At 36.9% G+C, this 23,448-nt stretch overlaps 1 protein-coding gene across 5 annotated transcripts in view; it reads right to left on the bottom strand.

Annotated features, from left to right (window-relative positions):
• The window catches only part of FARS2 (phenylalanyl-tRNA synthetase 2, mitochondrial), a 529,812-nt gene that overhangs the window by 356,924 nt on the left and 149,440 nt on the right, over nt 1-23,448 (bottom strand). For all 5 annotated transcript variants that reach the window (XM_054591914.1, XM_054591912.1, XM_054591911.1 and 2 more), the window contains one exon: nt 618-749. In XM_054591914.1, coding sequence (XP_054447889.1) covers nt 618-749 — 132 coding nt within the window. The remainder of the gene's footprint in view (nt 1-617; nt 750-23,448) is intronic.

Raw genomic sequence — 23,448 nt, 5'->3', positions numbered from 1 at the left:
AGCAATGGTCCTGCAGAAAAGAGTTGGAAAGCTCTTTCTCAAGTACCTATAGATACAGATAGAATTTAAGCAGAGACCAGTCTTCATACTTGTCCTCAATCACGTGGTACTGCCAACATTAAGGGCTTCGAACAACCTAACATTATACACCTAAGTATTTTTATATTGTGTTTCATTGTATTTATGATATAGCTGCAATATTAATGAAAAAGGATTATACATTGGCATTGTTCTTAAATAGTTTGGACTACAAATGGCACTCCTGTGAGATGTATCCAAAACCCGTGGGGCAATTAAAAAGCAAACACCAACAAATATGAAACTGCAAAGTACAAGTCTAGTAACTAAGTGCTAATAAGAAAGATCTCCAAAAAAAAAAAAAAAAAAAAGAAGAAGAAGAAGAAGAACTATTACAAAATTAAGTGAGAGAGATTAAGTTCTTCCAGAGTTACCATAAATGTCAGAGATAAGTCTGGAGGACACTATGAGGAAAGATGGGGAGTCGCCCCTATAAGAAGATACAAATGAATATGTAAATGTGTATGTAGATGGCGTTAAATGAGAGGAGATTGTTTTTTTAAGAGAGCCTGTATATAAAATGTTGGATTCTTTTCTACCTGAATTTACCAACTGTTGTTCCATCACTCCACAGCCAAGAACTTCTAGCCATTCTCCACGGAAGTTGATCTCCATCTCGAAGGAAGGGTGAGTAAAAGGAAAGTAGCAGTCTACCCATCTAATGTCCAGATCTGCAAAGATGCCAAATGAAAACAGTGTTAAAAGGCACTCTACCCTTTCTTGTGATCAAATTTATCCTTCTGCTAATGATACCAATTTCTACATTCTGAGTAAAATAAATAGCAAACAAATTAATTTGCAACATGACAGAGGGAGGCAATAAATCTTAAAACTTGTAAAAAACTGGGTGTGTCTTTTCCAATATGAAAAACATTTTGTGCAGTTCCAGGACCCTCTAAAACCAAATCAATCACCTGTCAAAAAATATTTTATTATATTGTCCTTCAAACTTGCATATCAACAATATGGCCAATTTAAGATAAACTAATCAACTTTCACTTCTAAAAATTTATGTATATATTAATTTTTAATTAAGTTTATAAGAGCTAATAAAAAGTAAAAAAAGTAAAAGATCAGCTAAATTTAAGCAAAACATTTAAAAAGTAATTTTTTTACAGATAATTGATAAGCATACTTTTAAAGAAACAAAGTACATGCTAAATGCTAGAATGAATCTCTCAATAAGCAATCATAAATACAGTACTTATAAACAATGCTCCTATTATTTAACAAAGAAAAGAACAAATGAACTTCAAACAAAGCCTGGGAAGTGCAGAGGTTACTACAAGTAGAGAAACCAGACAAGAAAGTCACTGGTAGCTACATGACCACTGTGAGGAGCACACAAAAAAGTGGGCACGGGGCAAATCACCTATGGTCTCCACCCTACGTTCTTTTCACTCCATGAAATGTTATTTCTCTTCTTTGAGGCAACACTCTTGATTGTACTTCTCCATGGTAATGTGCCCCTCTGTGAATTGAAAATACTGTGTTTTCTTATCCAATAATATTTGCATTTTAAACCTAGTAGGAATCAGAATGTGAAAAAAATAGAAATAATACAAAAAATTGATTCCATTTATTGAGCATATACTGTGCCTCTATGATCTCATTTCACAGATAGGGAGAAAAACTATTAGAAAGACTGAGTGTCCTGCCTACAGGCATACAGCTAACAAACAGGTGACTGAGCTAAACTCAGGTTATCCTGACTCCAAAACTCCTACTTTGACAATTCAAACATTTCTCTGCCTATCAAAAAAGACATTTCAAGAATCCAAATTTAGAAATTATGACACAAAGACTTTTATTAGATTTTATTTATTTATTTTTAGAGAGAGGGGAAGGTAGGGAGAAAGAGAAAGAAAGAAACATCAATGTATGGTTGCCCTTCAAGCGCCCCCTACAGGGGACCTGGCCCACAACCCAGGCATGGGCCCTGACTGGGAATCGAACAAGCGACACTTTGGTTTGCAGGCCAGCATTCAATCACCTGAGCCACACCAATCAGGGCTGGAGACCTCTCCTATTCCCCAAATTATTTTGCAGAAGGTAGTTTTTCCTTCTTTTGTTCTATTTTAGTTGCATTTATTTTCCCAGTTCCCTGCTGTCTAAGGCAAATGAATAACTAATTTCTGTTTACAACAGTAATACCGTATTTCCTTCTTCTACTATACATGTCATATAATAGACAAATATTAAACTACAAATTTATTGTAGAATTTAATGTGTTGACATATGTATACATTCATGAAACTGTCACCACAATAAATATAATTAACATATCCATCACCCCCTAAAGTTTCCATAATCCTATCTATCTGCCCATCACCCCTCTCTCTTCATTCCCATTTCCCCAGGCAACCACTGATCTCCTTTCTGTCACTATAAATTAGTTTGCATTTCCTAGAATTTATAAACATGGAATCATACAGAATTTACTCTTTTTTTTTGGCTTCTTTTACCCAACATAATTAAGATTCACTTATGTTGTTGTACATATCAACAGTTCATTCCTTTTCGATACTGTGTGGGTTTTGCCAGTACTTTTTTCCAACTGGGAAAAAAAGTTGGCCCTGTTGAAAGTCTTTGGGAGAATGTCTGCAAGTCCTCCGAGTAGCCCAGACTTTTCTATACAAACTGTCTATATGCAGAGCAATTGCTTATTCACAATTGTAGTCTGGGAAGAAAGAATCTGTACACCCACGTGATTGTCCATCTTTGGGACCAATTATTCCCTACCAATATTCTTATTAAAAATATCCAGAGACAATACTGCTGGCAAATAGAAATGTGTGAAGCACTGGGATATAAAACTGAGTATAGAAGGGCTGGCAGACAAAACTATTTTCATCATTCTTTTTGGTAACTCTTGGCAGATAAGCACAAATCATATTCTGAAAACAATGTACAAAAATGAGTTTTGTGTACATGGCTTTTTATACTTAGCTCAAATTTTACCAAAAGCAAGAAGAGTACTCAGGGTTTAATATGATGGTTTTATCATCACATAATTCAACATCACCCAAGTGCCCAAAACATAGTTAGGTGAGGTCGGCACAGATTAATTTGCTTATATGTCATTATTTTATTCCTTTGGACAGTCTAAATAAAATACCACAGTTTATATAGCTTTATATCTCACACTTATAAAAACTTAAGTTTCTCCTAGTCAAATAAAAACAATTTGAGACTTTAGTAAGCCCTCAAAGTAAGGATAAGTGTTGATTAAAGTAGTTCTATTATCAATGTCTATTAAGACCAAACTAAATCCCTACTGCGTAAAGTCTATGGGAGGCTGGGCCTCCCTGGAGACAGGACCCATCTGCACTGTTGGTACATCAAAGCACAAGGACTGAACTGGGAAAATGATGTGACGATCTCTCCCCACACAAGAAACATTTTACTGAAAGGTTTTTGCTTTTCCGCCTACCAAACTAGAAAAAATTGTAACTTTGGATTAAAATTTTTAATATTGAATAAATTCTTAGGATAAATTTCCCATCTGTTGGTTGCATGAACCCTTGCTCTTCTTTCGGTTAAGACCTCAGCCACCAGGCCCTCAGTTTCTTAAGAAGAAACTGTGTGGTGGCTCACGCAGTAGAGATGAAAGGTTAATTGTTCCATCCTGAAAAATACACCCAGCAAAGCAGGAAAAGGCAGGGAAGTTAGCCAAAGTTTTTCAGAATCCACAAAGATGATTAATATTAATGATCTGTGGAAGAGAACTCATTGATAATATCATAGAAAGACAGAAAACACACCTTGTCAAAAGTTTCGTCTAAGAAAACTGGGAAGTTTTTAATCCTTTTCAAATTCTCAGATCTTTTGCTAAAAGTTTCCATTTTAAATCTATAGGACTCTGCAAAGAATGCTCAATCCATAAAGCATTTGTTTTCTTTGTTTTACTACTTTAAAGATATCTACAGTTCTTAAATTCTGCTTTCTTGACAAAACAGGCAAAAGCCAAAATTCCATTTTTGAGAAGGCTGTGTATCTATTTCAAACATAAATGGTAATTATTTCTAAGTCAACTGTATTAATGTGTAATTTTTGCCAAAGACCAATTCTTTTATACATTCTAATAATTTAAATTTCAGTTACACTGACACATTAATGGTATTTTTAAAAATTACTGGTCATAGAATTATTTATTGAATATTTTTACATTATCCCCAAAATATACTTTCATCTTGTTTTTGTCCTATAACCTCAACATAGTAAGACTAATCACATCAAGTTAAAAAGCATCTTGATATACATCTTGTATTAAAAGATGTGATACTGAATATTCAGCTCAAAACTCTATTGAGTATGGTTTATTTCACATGCCAAGTATCAGGAGTCAGTGAAAAAAAAAACCACCAAAAACTATGTATTTTGTATAATACAGTAAAAGAGGGGAGTTTTTTACAAACATGTTCAACTATGGATTCATTATGAATTAGACTAACCTCCAATAGAGATAATAGAGGAAGATTAAACACAATTGTATTTTACATATATATATCTCTAATGAAAAATAATGTCAAAGTACTTTCTTTCTTTTGTTTGTTTAGACATAAAAATTTATTAAACCATATTCACAAATGAAGCTCAGAGCTTTGTAAAACATTGCCTTAGAACTCTGTGAGATTACAGCCAAGGGCCCAGAGCAAAGAAGAAGAGGACCTTAGAACAAACCAACACTAGATTCAAGTCTCAGATTTCTAACTTTTTTACTGTAAAACCGTGGGAGGGTTAATTAACCTCTCTGAGCCACTGCTGCCTCATTCCCCCACTAGATGCAATGACACACAGCTATTCCACCCAGTAGTTTTGAGTAAAGAGCCTGCAGAAGCCTGCTTTCTCTCAGAGGCAGAGATCCTCCTCTTCGGAGTTTGGGGTACTGTCTCTGCTTTCTCTCTTGAATGAGGATGCTGAGTTTGTTCAAGAATGAGGGAAAGCCACAGGAAGCATTTCCTCAGTGGGGAATCTCAAAAGTGATCAGTGAAAATTCCTTCCAGATAGCAAGCAATGTGAGCCCAAATTGAAGAGGTGCAACAGGAACTCCACTTTGGCAAAATACTGCCTGCCCCTACCTGCCACAGAAAATCAGGGGCCAGGAAAGACAGCACTGCATCTTGTCTGCTACGTATACCAGCCTCTGGATTCCCTGACCCTTGGCAAGACCAACCAGGAATATAATGCAAGGGTATGCCTGCATGTATGTATGTGTGGGGTGGGGCCTAGGGGGGTTCTTCTTACTACTCCCTGAATCCTATACAATGTTGCCGTGCCTAAGCACTCTCACACGTTATAAATATTAAGTAGATGTCATTCCATCTGACCTCCAACTCACCTTCGTGATAGGTCTCATATAAACATAATATAACATTCCATTTCCCTGACTCATTGACACCTTAAGGGATCCTTCCTGTTTCCCATAACCCTTATATTTAAAGATGAGACTTTGCTATCAGAACGATCTCCCAGCGCTGTGGGAGGCTGACGGTCTACACTATAGCATATACCAGTAATTTCAGATATTCTACCAAGGACACTCTCCACTGAAGCAGAAAACTTTAAAAATTGACTATACAAATATACAATTAATCACTGACATTGTGCATCCAATTTTTAACAGGTTTTCCCTCCACTGGCATCAGAGGAAAAGTAGAATGTGGTGCCCTGATACCAGTACTGCTACTTGTGCTTTCTGCAAAACAATACATGTCAGTGAAAAATAATAGGGCATCAGTGAGAAGTCTCACATCCCTATTTCTGTTCCACCCCTCTCCTCCTGGACCTTTATGTGCAAACTTCTAGAGTTTCCTTTTTATGAATGGATATAAGCAAATGCAAACGCATAGCTCTGTTTTCTGTCCTTTCTGAGATACAGGCAGCATCCTCTGCATATTATTCTGCACCATGCTGTTTTTCACTTAATGACATGTTCTGGGAGCCTCTTCAGCGGAATACATACAGCACCTCCTCATTCATGATCTGACTCCTGCATGGTGTTCCATCGAGTGGCCATGCCATGTTTATGGAAGAGATCCTTACTGATATATTTGGAAAATATCCAAGTATTTTGCTATAATAAATGACACTGCAACAAACTAGCCTGTTGGGTCAAAGAGTAAATGCTTTAATAATTTAATAAACATTGCTAAATTGTCCTCTATAGGAGCTGCAGAATTTTATACTCCCATCCTCAAGGGGGCCAAGGCCATACAACTAATTGGGGAACATGTCAAACTAGAGCTCAGGTCCCAGGTGAAGATTCAGTACTCGGCTGACAAACGGCCACCAGCTTGACCTCCATACACAGCTCCCTCTTATGCAATAACTAAGCACCCACAGACAAAATCCCTGCTGTCTTCCTCACCCTTGTTGTCTGTCTGCATCTCTTGCCTTGCCTCTGGCACAGGAAATGAGTGTCTTCTGGACTGAGTAACTGCATGCTGGCAGCAATGAAGAAGAGGAGGCACATCATAGGCCTGAAGCACCCATGTGGGACTATGAACATTGATTCCATTTCCAAGGCCCACCTCATAAGTAGCACAAAGTAATTCACAACTAACAATTCACTCGCCATCTACGACCTTACAAACCTGGCAATGTCACCACTGTGACTCTTTAGTGTACCATATATATCCTATGTGTCCACATAGCCACGTACCCTTGAGTCCAGTGCTGCAGACTTCTAAGTGGAATGACATCATTCCAGCTACAAAGTTAATGCTAAATACCATCTTTTCCCTCTCATAGCGGGAGAAAGGGTAGTAAAATCTTCTGGTGTGGGACTTCCATAGCACACAATAGATGTTAGCACTATTTCAGCCACAGTGACTCTCTTTGCTAAGATATACAAAAAGTAATTGGGGAAAAATAAAAGGCTAGCAAATTATCTCACCATTGGTGATGTTGTAACTGATGTCACAGTTATCAGTCCTCTGATGTGTCAAAGCATTTCAGGCTGTTGCCCTAGGACTCTCACACACAGGAATCTTTTTGATTAAGGCTTGGATCTTAAGATATTATCATGTCTCCACTTCACAATGGGGTTAGAAATGGAGCGTAGCACAATTTAATAGCCCCTTATTCGAAATCTGGGTATGGTGTCCAAGACACTAAGATAAGTGACCACTCAGGTTATATGGCGAGTGGAAGGGGAAAACCCAACAGCAACCTGGCCTGGGTGTGAGCCACAGCTACAAACCCTCTGGTCCTCAATCTTCTTCTCCAACCCATTCACAATGGATGGTTACTTAGACAAGCCTTGTAGGCAGGAGGCTCACACTCCACCTTTCTCAAAATCTGGACATAGAGGCTTGGGTAGGTCAGGCATAAGTATGGGAATAGCAATCACAGATCTAGAATCAAATTCCAGTTCTACCACATTTAGCCAAGTGACTTCAAGCAAGTGATTTAACCTCTTACTGTCTCAATTTTGTTTAAAATAAAAATAATACTGAGTTTTACTGACAATTCGATAAAGAACAGTAAAAACCTAACACAGTACCTGGAACCTAAAAAATACTCACTGGGTGGTATTTGAATTGAACGTCATTGAAAATCAGATCATAATCCAAAATATGTCTCACCTTTTTAATAAAAATATGAAGGAAAATAAACAATTCTAAATTGCATTCGTAAGGTAATCAACATTTGTTCTTAATTTACTATGGCACTGGGCTTAAATTCTTTACATGCTTTCTTTAATCCTTACACTGATGAAAGGCTGCCATTAACACTGCATGATATTATCATTGTTCCCATCTTACAGATTAAGGAACTATGGCTGACACAGTTTACGTATCTAATCTAAGTTTACATTGCTAGTAAACACCAAGATCAGAATTCAAAACCAGGTATGTCAGACAGCAAAACCCTAGGCTGCCCTCCACTGGAACAGACAATAAAAAAGCACACTAATTCAGTTTCCCAGTAAAGTGCCCTTTCAAGTCCAAGATGGCACTGTCAGTCTCCTGATGAAAGTCTAACATGTAACAGTTCTGATAAAACAGAGAAATACAAAAAAGGCATATTCTAAGTTCAAAGATTTAAGACAAATACCTCCCCAGTCCTAAAAGAGAAAAGAAACGCAAAGCGCTGAGATAAGATAAGGCACAGGATTCCTGGGTTCAAAGTCCAAACTAGGAAGAGGAGCCAGGATAACATACTGTGTGTTTGTTAGCTTTGGATCTGAGGGAGGTTAAAAGGTTGAAGTCATATACTGGGATGAAATAGAGCTCTATGCTGTAAAAGAAGGATGACAAAATTTGTCACCATTACAGCCTGGGGGTGTACCTCCAAAAAACTGTAGGCTTACAGGTACTGGATCTGCCCCAAATAAGGGCTAGTCACCACATCTGCCAGATCCCTGTAAAACTTTGTTCTGGATTTCAAGCCTTGAGAGCTGGGTAAAACCAACTGCAAAACCACAGAGGGTAGAAATAAGCAAAGCAAGGTAGGACAGGGATAAAAAAGAAAAATAGAGAAAGGGAGAACAACAAAATCAAAATCTTCTACCAGATATGACCTTGCAAACAAAAATTTCAAAATATATGAATAAATCTCATGCTAAAACAACCAACAAAACCAACCATTGAACATGAATTCACTCCAGATGAAATTCATTTTATAGACCAACCTGAGATCTTCACATAAATATGTTTCAGATACTCTAAGAGAAACATGAAGGCACAACTCACTGGTTTGCATTTAAAAAAAGAAAAACAGTAAGGCAATCCTTCTGTAAACCAGATCCACACAATGCATTTTTAGATTTTATTCATCTCACAATCAAATTCTGCTTTGAGAAAAAGAACACCAGCTACTAGTTTCAAAGACTTCCTGTCACAAACATTAAACAATATCAGGAAAGAAGTCAAATAAAGTGATTAGAGAGGTATAAGAAGAACAGCAAAAGAAATGTTAGAAAACAGAAGTGAGAGATGTAATGGAAAAATGGGAGGAAAAAAAGTATCTAAAAGAATGGTAGTAAAAAGTGTCAAATGAAGAGAGACTCCCATACCTGGACAAGACTGAATAACAAACTAGTTTTACTCTTCCACATGAAAAACAAAAATAAAAATTTAAAATTAAAAAAAAAAAACAGACAAAATATATGCAACAATGCCAGAGAAGACACTGTACATTAGGTAACCAAGGACACATTCCTGAGAAGCATGCTTCTAACACTGCCACAGGAAGGAAGGAGAACACAAGAGCCAGAAGTCTTCCCTAGTTAGAGAGACAGAGCTGGGAGTCTAGCCAGGACAGATTGAAGAAGAAAAGAGAGTTGCACAGAGAGAGAACTCTGAAAGTTTACAGAAGGTAGCCTTTTAGTATTCAACTGAATACTGTCGGTGCACATGTGATAAAGAAACTTCCTGAAACTGGGGAACACATCACAGAAAAGGATCAGAGGAAATAATGCTGAGAGCTCACAAGGGCCAAGAGTAGAGACAGTTCCCAAGAGCCAAGTGGAAAACCTCATAATTCATAGGTTATCAGTTACTGAATGGTTTTACCTCGGTTGTGAGAAAAATTAACCTTAGTCTAACATACTACTATACTGGTCCTACCTAATAAGGCTTTTAAAAGAGATTCAAAAGGATGAAAGTATTTCTAACCAAAACCAGAACAAAGTACATGAATATTATTACAGGAATACAAAAATATCAATTACTTTACATGGTAAAATTAACAATATCTGGCATCCTTTAGAAAATTATCAGGTATGCAAAGAAGAAATAAACAGAGAAAAATAAATAGCAAGTCACCAAGAAATGACACAGATGATAGAGCTCATAGAAAAAAATATGTTAAAAGATACATAATAATGGTATTTGATATATTCAAAAAGCTAAAGGAACGATTGAAAATGTTAAGAAGAGATATAAAAGATATTAAAAGGCACTAATTGAAACAAGTAAATGATATGAAAAAGAAACACAGGATGGAACTAGCAGATTAGACATTACAGAAAACATGATTGTGAACCTGAAGATAAAGCAATGAAAACTATCCAAAATAACACAAAAGAAAAAAAGTAACTAAATGAATGTAAACAGAGACTAGTGAACTGTAGAAAAATTTCAAGTGGTCAAATATACATGTAATTGCAGTCCCTAAAGGAGGCGGTGGCAGAGAAAATATCTGAAGAAATAATTTCCCAAAATTTCTCAAATTTGATGAAAAATATAAACCCATAGATCCAAGAAGCTCAACCAAACCTCGACACAACAAATCTGATAAAAACTACACCTATACAAGCCATAATCAAATTGCCTAAAACCCATGACAAAGAAAATATTTCAAAAACAGTCAATAGATGTGACACAATATGTACAGAAAAATAAAGACAAATGCAAGGATGACAGCAGATTTCTTGCAGGAACAACTCAAGTGAGGAGAGAATATCTTTAAAGAACTGAAAGAAAAAAACTGTCAGTATAGAATTATTTACCCAGCAAAAATATCTCAAAAATAAATGCAAAATAAAGACATTTTTTTCAGATATGCCAAAGCTAAAAGAATTTACTGCTAAAAGACTTGTATTATAAGAAATATTAATGACACTCCTTCAAGCAGAAGAAAAATAACATCAGTTGGAATTCTACACAAAGAACTGGAAATAATAATTACCTGGGTAAATATAAGACATTTTTTTAATTATGTCTCCTTAAAAGCTAATCAACTGTTTAAAAAAATAACCAAAATGTATTTAGGAGTTGATACCATATATAGAAATGAAATATATAACAACAATTAGCACAAAGGCCCAGAAGAGAAATATAAAAGTATACTGTTGGAAGGTTCTTATACTATACATGAGTGGTATATCACTTGAAGATAGATTATGACAATTTAAGATGTATATTATAAACAATAAAGCATTAATTAAAATAACACCAAAGAAAGTTACAGCTAATAAGCCAAAGTAGATAAAATTAAATATTAAAAAAAAAAATCTATACTGAATCCAAAGAAAGCAAAGAAGAGAGAATAAAGAACAAATGTGACAAACAGAAAATAAATAGCAAAATGGCCATTTCAACCCAATGACATCAGTAATCACATAAATGCAAATAATCTAATCAAAACAACTTGAAAAAGACAAAGTTGAAAAACTTTAACTAATTTCAAGAATTATTAGAAAGCTGCTGGAAGAAAGTGCAATATTACATAAAGATAGATAGAAAATAGATCAATGGAATAGAGTTCAAAAATAGACCCAAACATATATGGTAAATTGATTTTAGACAAAGGTACAAAGGCAATTAAATAGAAAAAGGGTGGTCATTTTAAGAAATGGTGGTGGAACAACTAGATATCTGCATGCAAAAAAAAATTCAATCAATACCTCCTACCATATATAAATTTTTTCAAAATGATCATAGACCTAAAAATAAAACTGAAAATTTTAACACTTCTAGGAGAAAACAGAGTAGAAAAATATTACGTTTGTTTAGGAAAGATTTCTCTGAAACCACACCAAACACATAATCCATAACAGAAAAAAATGTTTATTTCATCAAAATTAAGAACATATGTCCTTTGACAGACACTGTTAAGACTATGAAAAGACAAGACACAGACTGGGAGAAAATATTTGCAAATCACATATCTGATAAAAGACATATCCAGAATAAATAAAGAAATTTCAAAAATCAATAATAGGAAAACTGATTTTTTAAATAAGCAAAAAATGTGGGCACTTCACTGAAGTAGGTATATGGATAGCAAATAAGCACATGATGCTCAACATCATTTGTTATTAAGGAAATGTAAGTTAAAATCACAATCAGATACCACTATACACCTATTAGAATAACTAAAATTAAAATGACCAACCATGCCGTACTAGCAAAGATGGTTGGCAAATACTGTTAGTACACATGTAAAATGGTTCAATCTCAAAATAATTATTCTGAGTGAAAAACAGCCAAGCAAAAGAAGAATATATATTGTAGGATTCCATTTCTATATTATCTAGAAAATACAAACTAATTTATAGTGACAGAAGTGTTGATCACTGCTTTATTAGTTTGGTAGGAAGACACAACAAAGGGGCACAAGGAAACTTTTGAGGATAACAGATATGTTCATTACCTTGATTGTGGTAATTTCATATGTATATAAATGTCAAAACTTAAATTGTATACTTTAAAGTGTTTAGCTTTTTAAAAAAACAAGCAAAAATGGTCAGCATAATAAGCACTTTTCTCAGTCTATTGGACTGTGTAACTGGGAAGTCAATTGTGACCTTGGCAAAACAGTTAAAATCAACATGACCTGGGTCTAGCAGGAACAGAAAGTATGGGTGAAAAGGAAAGGCAAGTAAGCTTCCAGAGAAGGAAGGAAATAAGGTTCAATGATGGCATTTGCTTGTTTTATTTGGGGATGATAAAGTTGAGCACATGTTTAAATTGGTAATTGAGGAAAATAATGGAATGGGAATCAAGAAGAATGGGATCAAGAGGCCAAGTAAGCACAAAGTTCACACCTAGTCACATAAATTTTCTAATAAAATGGATGAGCTTATCCTATGACAGAGACTAGGAATGTTGAGACTGTTCATGATCTGGAATAACTGAGAAAGGGATCTGTACAGTGAACTGACCAAAGATTTAAAAAAAGATCCCTACTGACCTTGACCTGGCTAAGGTGGCAGATTATTAAATATAAAATCTGAGCAGATAGGAAAGAGCAGAAAAAGTAGATTTGGGTATCAGGTCAAGGTTAGGTCTTTCCAAGGTTAAGTATTGAACAAATGAGTTTTTCAAGGTTAGGTGTTTAATAAGTGAGTTGGGCAAGTCTAGTGTTCAAAGGACTTAAAGTGATTGATAACAGAATTTAAATAACCTTGCCTTGATTATCTATCCCTTGATAGGGCTAGGGCTAGGGATAGAAGAGAGGCCAGAAGAGAAATGACAGGAATGAATTGAGAGATTGAGCTTAATATAAACCTAAGGAGAAGAAAATTTCCTTCTCCCATAAATCTTAATGTTTTCCAGGTTACCTGTCTCCAACTACCTGAAAGACTAATACAAGTAGAAACAGTATGCAATAGGTGCAGTTCCTGGCATATTAACTGTCTTGATACAGTACCCCTAAAATTTTAAATACTTTTTTTTTTACTGTCTGTACCTCAAGGCCCAATAATTTTGTTTTATTTAACATAAAACCCCAACAATTTCAACTTCCTATTTCCTTAAGAGGAAATCTATCTGCAATAACTTTTCCAACAGCCATAAAATCATGGACTTTAGGCTTCTTAAATATATTCCAATTCAATTCAACCATTGCTGCCTCAAGCTTCCTTCCAAGAGGTTTCCTTGTACCAGCACCTTAGACCAGAGAGATAAACTCTAGTGTATATTTCTCCATTCACCAGACATTAAAGAAAAGTGGGTCTTACATCTTTCTTCTTCTGACTCCTAAGGTGATGTCCTATTTCCACTGAGAACTTGTACAATGCAAAATGGTTCCTATCCTCATTTCATAGCTAGTGATCCCAAGGCTCAGAGAGGTTGAGTATTTCAGCCAGTTTTTACCTGACAGTGTAGCCTGCTTAAACTACATCCAAGACACAGTGAGCAGAGGCAACGCAACATTGACTGAACACAACTACTGCTGCAGTACTTTACTTCCTAGGTTCTCTGAGAAAGACAAGCTTCTCCAAATCAGATAACACTAGAGAGCTCAAAAGATCTGATTTAAAAATTATTCAATATGCTTAATTTTTTTTTAATTTGTCAATTTTGGAAACAAAGCAGAACTGAAGACGATAAACCTCATTATTATTCTCAACCACTTTCACTTCATTTATGTTTTTTATTATTTTTTTTAATTTTCAATGACAGTTGACATACAATATTAGTTTCAGGTGTACAACACAGTCATTAGAAATTTATATAACCTACGATCACTTCATTTATATTAACAGGATTCACAGATATAGAAAAATATGAAACGCTATGGAAAAACTCCTGACTGGATCAACATCCACAGTATAGAGCCCAGAAATATTCCGGTTGAATGGAATCATATATAGGTCCCTGGGGAGGCTGGGTTGACACACAGGTTAATTTGGGGGAATCCACACCTCTGGAAGCAAGAGGGTGACAGCAGGTTGGGACAGAGGGAGAAGACAACGTTCTGCAATCAGGCTCAAAAAAGCCATAACTTCAAGGGCCGTAACTCTAGAGTTGAAACAGCCCATCAGAATTGCCCTCACATGGGGTGATGATGTGTTAGACCGAAGTGCTGGGCTTTCGATGCGGGCAGCCCTAGGAAGGGCACATCCTTAAGCAAGAAGCCTGCCCACAGGGGAGGCAACCTCCGAAGTGGCTGACAGCTAAAGGCCACCTGCACTCCCACCAGCAGGGTCCTTGGAGGGGGCACTGGGAGGTGCATCTCAGTGACTACCACGAGCCTTTTTTGCTTTTAATTAAATTGGAAGAGACACAATTTGTCCACGGAAACATATTGAGTCAACAGCAGAGAATCTCAATCCATTTCCCTAGCAGACTAGTTCATCTAAACTATGCTATAAGGCAAATGCTTTATAAAGGGAAATTCCAATGTTTAATAAAGAGACTGTGCCAAAAAAGAGCTGTAAAACCTGAACGGGACAAAGTGAAACTAAAATGTTAGGAATTTTAAATCCCTACCTTAGTTGCTCTGAAAGAAATAATCTGCCAAATATGGAACAAAATATACAAGAAACAATTTAGAAATGTTAAAAATGACAGCGGATTCGACAAGCATAAAAATAGTCTGAAGGTTATTGTATTTCTTTCTAATTCTAAACTGATAACCTCTCTTGTAACAGCCTTAGGATGCTGGTGCAATTGAATTGTTAGCAGAAACTAATAAACTGCTTTGGAGAGGGGGAAAAAGAACACCTGGAACTAAAACAACTTTAATAACAACAAACTGCCACAAGGAAATAGTGTGTTCTAATTTTTAATTTTGCTTTTCAAGACCAAAGTAATATGACACTAATAATTTTAAAAAGTGAAAAGCTTAGAAAAATTTATAAAAACAAAGAGTTGTTGAATAATTCTGAGGCCTCCTGAAGCGGTTCCTACTCATTAACTAATTAAAGAAAGATTGAATTTGAAGTTTTTAAATGATCTTTGGTACCCAAAATGTAACTGAATATGATGAGGCATATGGGGTTTTACCACACACTAGTGATAGAGAGTCAGAGTAAGGGCAGAGTCAGAAGGCAACACCTAGGAAGAGGACCAATATTTTTGTACCGTGGTTTTCGTAGGCCTCAAAGCCTCAGAAATATTATTAAAATGATTTCTCAAAAAAGCTAACCTCTAACATGAGCTCAGAAGTCAGACTGTCTAGGCCAAAACTGAATCAAACACTTGTGATCTTTACTCAGTATTTGGTTTGTCTGTGACCAAGTTCCCTCACCTAAAAAATGGAGATTATAATAGTACCTACATCATATGCCCTGGCTGGTGTGGCTCAGTTGGTTGGACACTGTCTCACAAACTGAAAGATCACATGTTCAACTCCCAGTCAGGGCATGTGCCCAGGTTGCAGGTTCCATCCCCAGTCAGGGTGCATATGAGAGGCATCACCTGATCAATGTTTTTCCCTCACATTGATATTTCTCTCCTTCTCTTTCTCCCTCCCTTTTCTTCTCTCTAGAATCAATAAAAGAAAATTTTTTTTTAAATAACAATATCATAAAGGTCAAAATAAAAAAATTCTTGTAAGAGTGTTTAGTGCAGTGTTTGGTTGGCACTGTTTGTTGTTATCTTTATTATTGTCATCATCATTATCATTGCTATTATTAAGAGAGTACTGTACCTAGTATTATTAAGTATCATTAAGAGAGTATTGTACATGGAGAATATTTGTACCTAGACAGGTTTACCAAGGCATTTTTAAAAAACTAGCATGTCCCCCCTGCCAAAAAAACCCTGAAATACCCCTCTGGAATGCATTAAGCAAGTACAAGGCACTTTTCTTCAGAGTGTGGAAGATACAACCCAAGAGTCTTGAGAGAGATGTTAACATTCAGTGTGAAAACTATGAGAGCAAATAGCACCTGTTTTCTGTAACACATATTCCTCACTCCCATAGTTCATAAAATGGTCCTTGGTTTAGGTCACCTTCCTACCCTGCTTAGTATCTTCCCTGAGAAGCATCTTAGCAGATGTTACAAACATGCAGACACACCTGGGACAAACTCACACACCCCCTCCGACAAATGCTCCCTCAGAAATACATGCAAAGATGCACGGGGGCTACACCAAGATGCACAGGGACTCAGCAAAGATGCACAGGGACTCCGCCAAGATGCACGGGGGCTCGGCCAAGGTGCACGGGGGTTCGGCCAAGGTGCACAGAGGCTCGGCCAAGATGCACAGAGGCTCGGCCAAGATGCACGATGGGGGCTCAACCAAGATGCACAGGGGCTAGGCAAAGATGCATCGGGGCTAGGCTAAGATTCACAGGGGCTAAGCAAAGATGTGTGGCTAATGTGTCTTTAAGAATTTTCAGGGTGTTTGGCTACCATGTGAAAAGGGTTAAAAATTATCTCATTGCTGGAAAGAAAGAAAAAATAAAAGGCTTTGTTCACAGGTAGACTTTAGTGCATATGAACAATATAAGTATCTCCAAGAAGGTAGGTTTTTAACTTTAATGCTATTCCATAGTAAAGGCAATTTGAAGATTTATAAAATAGCAGCTCTGACCTGTAATGAAATCTGAAACCAACAGTGTAGGCCAGTAGTATTTTTTTTTACTTTATTTTTTTTAATTTATAAATCATGTTTATTCTATTACAGTTGTCTCAATTTTTCCCCCTTTACTCCCTTCTACCCATCCCACCCCCACCCCCTACTCTCACAGTCAGTTCCCACTCTGTTGTCCATGTCCTTGGGTCATTCATACACGTTCTTTGTCTAGTCTCTTCCCCTTCTTTCCACCATTGTCCTCTCTCCCCCTCCCCTCTGGTCACTTTCAGTCTGCTCCTTGTTTTTCTTGAGGTTGCATTACTGCCCAATGAATGTTTAGTATTTTTAAAATAAAGTAAACATGCCTAAAGCAAAGAAGCTAAAACTTCATTGCCATTTCAAGCTAAAACTGTTAATTCTTGGCCATGGGCATAATGGGTATCACAGCCAGAAAAAATCATATACTCTAGAAATAGTTTTTATAAGGAAAACTGCTACCTGAAAACTTCCACTTCAATGCATAGTTGTAAAAGCTATTCAAATACAAATATTAAAAGTAATAACACAAAGGAAAGTCCAGGACCATATTCAGAGAAATGTATATCCTCAAGGCCATGGGTAATATTTTTATAATTTCTACAGTGTGTAGCACATTGTAGGCTTTTAAAAAATATTTGCTTATGCTCAGAAAGAATGTTAAGGCCATCATCAACATCAATTTGACTGCTGTGCCATAGTCTGATATAATGCTACATCTCATTCCATTAGACAAAATTAGAAAAAATTGGCCATAATGACTGTTCTTTTTTTGTGTTACTATTCTTTCATATGCTCCCTGTTTTTATAAGTCATAATTTTCCTTCCCTTCCTTATTCCTTTTTTTCATATTTACACATTTATTTAATATTTTCTTTTTACAAGGCACCTTAGAAAATTAGAAAACTGAGGCCTAAAGCACTAAACAACCTGTTCAAGATTTCAGAGTAAATGGATGAAAGAGAACTTTAATTTTTCTGATACAATACTACTGTTTCTCAGTGGTCATGAGATTTCTCTGCTAACCATTTTTCTTTCTTTCTCCCTTTCCTTTCTTCATTCTTGAAGGCTTGAGGGCAGGGGTGTCCAACCTGCAGCCCAAGATGGCTGTGAATGCAGCCCAATGCGAGGCAGCAAATTTACTTAAAACATGGTAAGGTTCTTTTGTGATTACATGTCGCAATGCATTTAATGTGTGGCCCAAGACAACTCTTCTTCTTCCAGTGTGTCACAGGGATGCCAAAAGACTGGATCCCCCTGCCCTAGGGCTTTTGCTTGTTCTCAATGACTAGTGTGAGGTCTGATGTTCCCCAACCAAGAACATTTTCCAGAGCACATGTCGAACATGTCTCACCTATCAGCTTCCATAACACAGTTTCCCTGTGAAAGTATTTAAGATTCATGTCTCTTTGAAGACAAGGATTATGTCTAGTTTGTTGAATATTATGATACCTGCAATGTGGTGGAAATCCAGTGGTGCTTCCTGCTCAGAAAAGTAAAAGCCTACCCCCAAAGAGAGCTCAGATGACCACAAAAACGAACCTTCTCCAGGACTCAGCATGAGCTGCAGAAACAGGTCCTGGTAGTAGGACATCTGAGCTGACACTAGAAGGAAAGTAAGAGTTAGCCAGTGAAGGAGCTGGTGGTACTAAAAGGAGGTGTGGTAGAGGTTGGGTGAGTGGGTATAGGGGGGAAGAGTAGGACTGATCAAAAATAACAAAGAAATAGGAGAAAAAGAACTGCTAATCATTAGAGAAAGCAAACCAACTGTCTATTCAGAACCACTCAGTTATCTAACTATGAGGCAGTTTCTAAACCTCGAAAACAGCAAATCATTTGATGATAGAAATGTGTATAGCAAGACATATATAAGGAGAGAGCGAACGAGTCTCTCCATAGATTGACAATGGAAAAATTCAGATAAGTCTGAATCTCTTTGTAAAGCCACTAGAGACAGAGTGCTATCTCCCTAGAACACCTGAAATCCCTTCTACCAAAACCTGCTTCAAAATTGGCTTGAAAAAACAATCCATCTCCCTGCATTCCAGCGTCAACTAGATTATATTACATCTAAAAATACTGTAATTCTTTTCTTTTATCATGAAAGTAAAGAAAAACTGGCTATAATACAATTTTCACATCAATAATCTCCACCTTACACCTGTTTCACCATTACATTATACTCCTTTAGTATAAAATATTTCAAACCAAGAGACAGAAATAGAAAATAGCAAATATCCATGCACCCAATATTCAGTTGTATCAAATCATAACTTTTTTTCCATATTTAACTTATCCTTTTTATTTTAATAAAACACTATGGACACAGTTGAAGCCTGGTTTGTACCTCTTTCCTAATACCATTCTCCTTCTCCTAGGAAAAAAAACCTAGAGTGGAAGTGATATACTCTGTTAAAAATGTATATATAGGAAAATGAAGATGGCAGAAGAGTGAGTGGAAGTCACACTAACTTTCTCCCAGGACAAATCTGGAATTACAACTAAATTGTGGAGAAATTACCTAGAACAAACAACTGAACAATAGCAAAAGAGGAGCCTTAAAACCTCGGACAGACAGAAAAATCAGCTTTAGTGCAACCTAACTGATAAGGAGTGCAGTAGTGACTGAAAAGGGTGCCACCCATAGGCGGCAGCATCAGAAGGATATTGAAAGGGCCAGTTGGATCCCCCTGAAAAGAATGGAGTGTAAACCAAAAGCAGGGATCTCCAGCCTACAACACCAGAGCCTGAAAAGTATACAGAAAACAGCCAGCTGCGAAAGGTGGCACGGAGGCTCTCTGCGAGAGACAGGCGGCTGGACACACAAAGAGCCATTTAAAGGGCCAACACATCGATTTTTATTTCCAGCCACTTACCCTGGTCTCCAGCAAAGGTAGGGGCAGAGTGGGCTAAAGACACCTGAGGAGAGACAGGGGAAGGAGGCTTTGGGGAGAGAATTCAGGATAGCTGGCAGGATCTCGGTGCTGACTCATCCCCCATGCAGCAGCAGCCATTTACTCAGGTAGAGACCACTCCCCCTGAGCGGCAGCTGCATCAGAGGACCCAAGAGCCCTGCCACACGGTGGGATTCCACCGCGCCCTCTGCTGTCTAAGCCGCCTGCTGAGTGCCCAATGGCAGCCACAGATAAGAGATCCTGGCTAAAGAGGGCACAGGGTGGTCTGGAGACACCTGAGGAGAGACTGGGGACGGAAGCTTTGGAGAGAGAACAGAGGGAGTAGCCGGCGGGATCTCAGTGCTGACGCCTCCCCCATATGGCAGCTGTCATCTTGCTGAGGCAGAGACCACTCCCCTGAGCGTTAGCAGCATGAGAGGACTCAATAACACCAACCCCAGGGAGGGACTCCATCATGTCCTGAGCTATCTAAGCCAGGCTGCTGAGTGCAAAGTGACGAAATTAACAGCTGAAGGAGAAAGCCACAGACAGTAGATTACCAGAAGTCTCGAACAGACTGCCTAAGGTCAGACAGGGACAACACCTGACACCATCAGAAGCAGATCTACAAAGTAAAAACTGTGGTCTCCAACCATAGAAGTTCACACCACAAAGTCAAGAAATCAAGACAAATCAACTTAAGAATCAGAAGCAAAAGAGAAGAGTCTCACAAATAATGGGAAGAAAAAGAAATACGCCCCACTCAAAAGAAAAGGAGGAATCCCCACAAAGAGAACTAAATGAAATAGAGGTAAGTCAACTATCAGATACCAAGTTCCAAACAACAGTTCTAAGGAAGCTCAATGAGCTCAGTGAGCTCAGAAAGAATTACCAAAAACTGCAGGGAAACTATGAGGAACTTACTGCAAACTATATCAGCATGAAAAAGGACATAGAAACTATCAATAAGAGACGAAGAAATGAAGAATAGAATTTCTGAATTGAAGAACACAGTAGAAGGAATCAAAAGCAGGCTAGATGAAGCTGAGGATCAAATAAGCAAGCTGGAGGACAAGATAGAAAAAAAGCTCCGAGAAAGAGCAAGAAAATGAAAAAAGACTCAAAAAGAATGAAGAGGCATTCAGGGAAATGCAGGACAACCTGAAACGTAATAATAGCCATATAATAGGGATACCAGAAGGAGAAGAGCATGAAGGGATAGAAAACCTGTTTGAAAAAGTAATTATGGAAAACATCCCTCACTGGAGGAGAGAAAAAGTCACACAAGTCCAGGAAGCACAGAGGGTCCCAGTCAAGAGGAACCCAATGAGGCCCACTTCAAGACACATCATCATTAAAATGGCAAATATCAAAGACAAACAGAATCCTAAAGCAAGCAAGGGAGAAAGAGGTAGTAACATATAAGGGAGCCTGAGTATGGCTAACAGCTGACTTCTCAACAGAAACACTGCAAGCCAGAAGGGAATGGCAAGAAATATTCCAAGGAATGAAAAGCAAAGGCCTGCAACCAACACTGATCTACCCAGCAAGGCTCTCAATTCAAATGGAAGGTGAAAAAATGAGTTTCCCAGACAAAAGAAGGAGAATACACCTCCACCAAACCAGCACTGCAAAATACATTAAAGGGACTGCTTTAAGATGAAGAAAAAAAGAGTCCATGAATATCCAGTTCCTTTCACAGTTGCCAATACTTGATATTACCAATATTTTTAATATGTATTAATCTGATTGTGGTGGTGATATGTTATTTTAATTGTTCCTTTATTATTTATTGAAACTTAACCTGTTTTTGTCTATTTCTTGCTTATTTCTATTATTTTTAAAAAGATTTAAATGACTTTTTAGTATTCTTTGTCCGTTTATTGATTAAAGGTTTGTAGAATTATTTTCCAAAAAAAAACACAACTATTAACCCTTTTTCAGATGTGTGGCAAATACTTTCCCATTTTATTACTTGTCCTTTAACATTTTTAATATGTATATTACTATATAGTCTTAAATGTTTAATATAGTCATATTGTCAATATTTTACTTAATAGCTTCAGGGTTTGAATGTTTTACTTCAGGGTAAGAAAAATATTAGTTGGTATTTTCTCCTAAAACTCCTTAGATTCTACATATTGATTTTTAACTCACCTGAATATTTCCTGTATAATGTGTGAAATAGAGCTCTATATTTGTTTTATTTTAAGTGATAGTGGTTCATGCACCTTATTTGTTGAATAAGTCTCATTTTAACCATTGATTTGAAATATCAATTTAATCATATATTACATTGTTAGATAGATATATACGTTTGTTTCTAGAATGCTCATTATATTTCATTGATCTATTTGATTATTTCTGTGTTGGTGTCATGTTGGTTTAATTGCTGAGACTTTATAATGGTTTTAAATTTTTTAATATTTTATCATTGACTTTGACATTTAAAAAAATAAATAAAATCAATCTGCACTTAAGAAAGAAAAGAAATGAAAAGAGAGAGAGAGAGAGAGAAAGAAAGAAAGAAAGAAAGAAAGAAAGAAAGAAAGAAAGAAAGAAAGAAAACTCCTACTTTTTGCAACAACATAGATGGAACTGGAGAATATTAATCTAAGTGAAATAAGCCAGTCGGTGAAAGACAAATACTATATGATCTCACCTATAAGTGGAATCTATTCAACAAGATAAACTAACGAGAAAAATAAACCACAGGCATGGAAACAGGGAGCAGACTGAAAGTGACCAGAGGGGATGGGGAAAGAGGACATGGTGGAAAGAAGGGGAGGAACATATATGAATGACCCATGGACATAGACAACAGAGTGGGAACTGACTGTGGGAGAGGGGGCTGGGTGTGGGATAGCTGGAAGGGGGTTAAGGGGGAAAAATTGAGACAACTCTAATAGAATAAACATGATTTAAAAAGAAAAATAATGTTATTCATGTAAAAAATGTATATATAAAAATATATAGGATTATTTAGTGGTTTATTAAATATTACATGAGCTATGTATTTGACAATATGAAAGTCTAGATATTCTAACAAATCTCACTAAAACAGGGCATCCGAAACTTAGTAAATTATAACAAGAATCCTTTTAAATACACATTTGAGTTCCCAGGTAAGCAGAGGTATCTGGAGGTTGGGAAAAAACAGAAGTCAATCAAGATAGAGTGAGTACTCAAGCTCCTGCTGGGGTGATAGCTGAAACTCCTACACAGGACCAGGACTTTGCACTACATCTGTTTTTCTATATCTTTATCAATACTTACAAATATTAGCTTTTTAAAAATATTTCTATATATGAAAAGTAGCAAAGGATAGCTAATGGTAATTTTCATTTGCCTTCCCTTCATCGCTAGTGAGGGTGAGCATCTTTTCATGTGTTCACGAGTCCTCTAACTATGTCATTTGTCTCATTCATGTTCACTCACTTCTCCTAGGTTGATTTTCGCTTGTTTACTTGGAGTTCTTTATATACGCTGAATGTTTATTTGACATACCACTACTCCTATTAAAATGGCTAAAATTAGCCCTGGCTAGTGTGGTTCAGTGGCTGGACCAAAGGTCGCCAATTTGATTTCTGTCAGGGCACATGCCTGCGTTGCAGACCAACCAGGTCCCCAGTTGGCATGCTAGAGGCAATCAATGGACGTTTCTCCCACACATCGATGTTTCTCTCTCCCTTTCTTTCTCCCTCATTTTTCCTCTCTTTAAAAAATAAAAATTAAAA

The sequence above is a fragment of the Pteronotus mesoamericanus genome, unplaced genomic scaffold (assembly GCF_021234165.1).
Source record: "Pteronotus mesoamericanus isolate MK-2021 breed Mesoamerican mustached bat unplaced genomic scaffold, CSHL_Meso_final scaffold_31, whole genome shotgun sequence".
Lineage (NCBI taxonomy): Eukaryota > Metazoa > Chordata > Mammalia > Chiroptera > Mormoopidae > Pteronotus > Pteronotus mesoamericanus.
The sequence above is the reverse complement of the archived record's forward strand: the minus strand, read 5'-3'. Positions and strand labels throughout refer to the sequence as shown.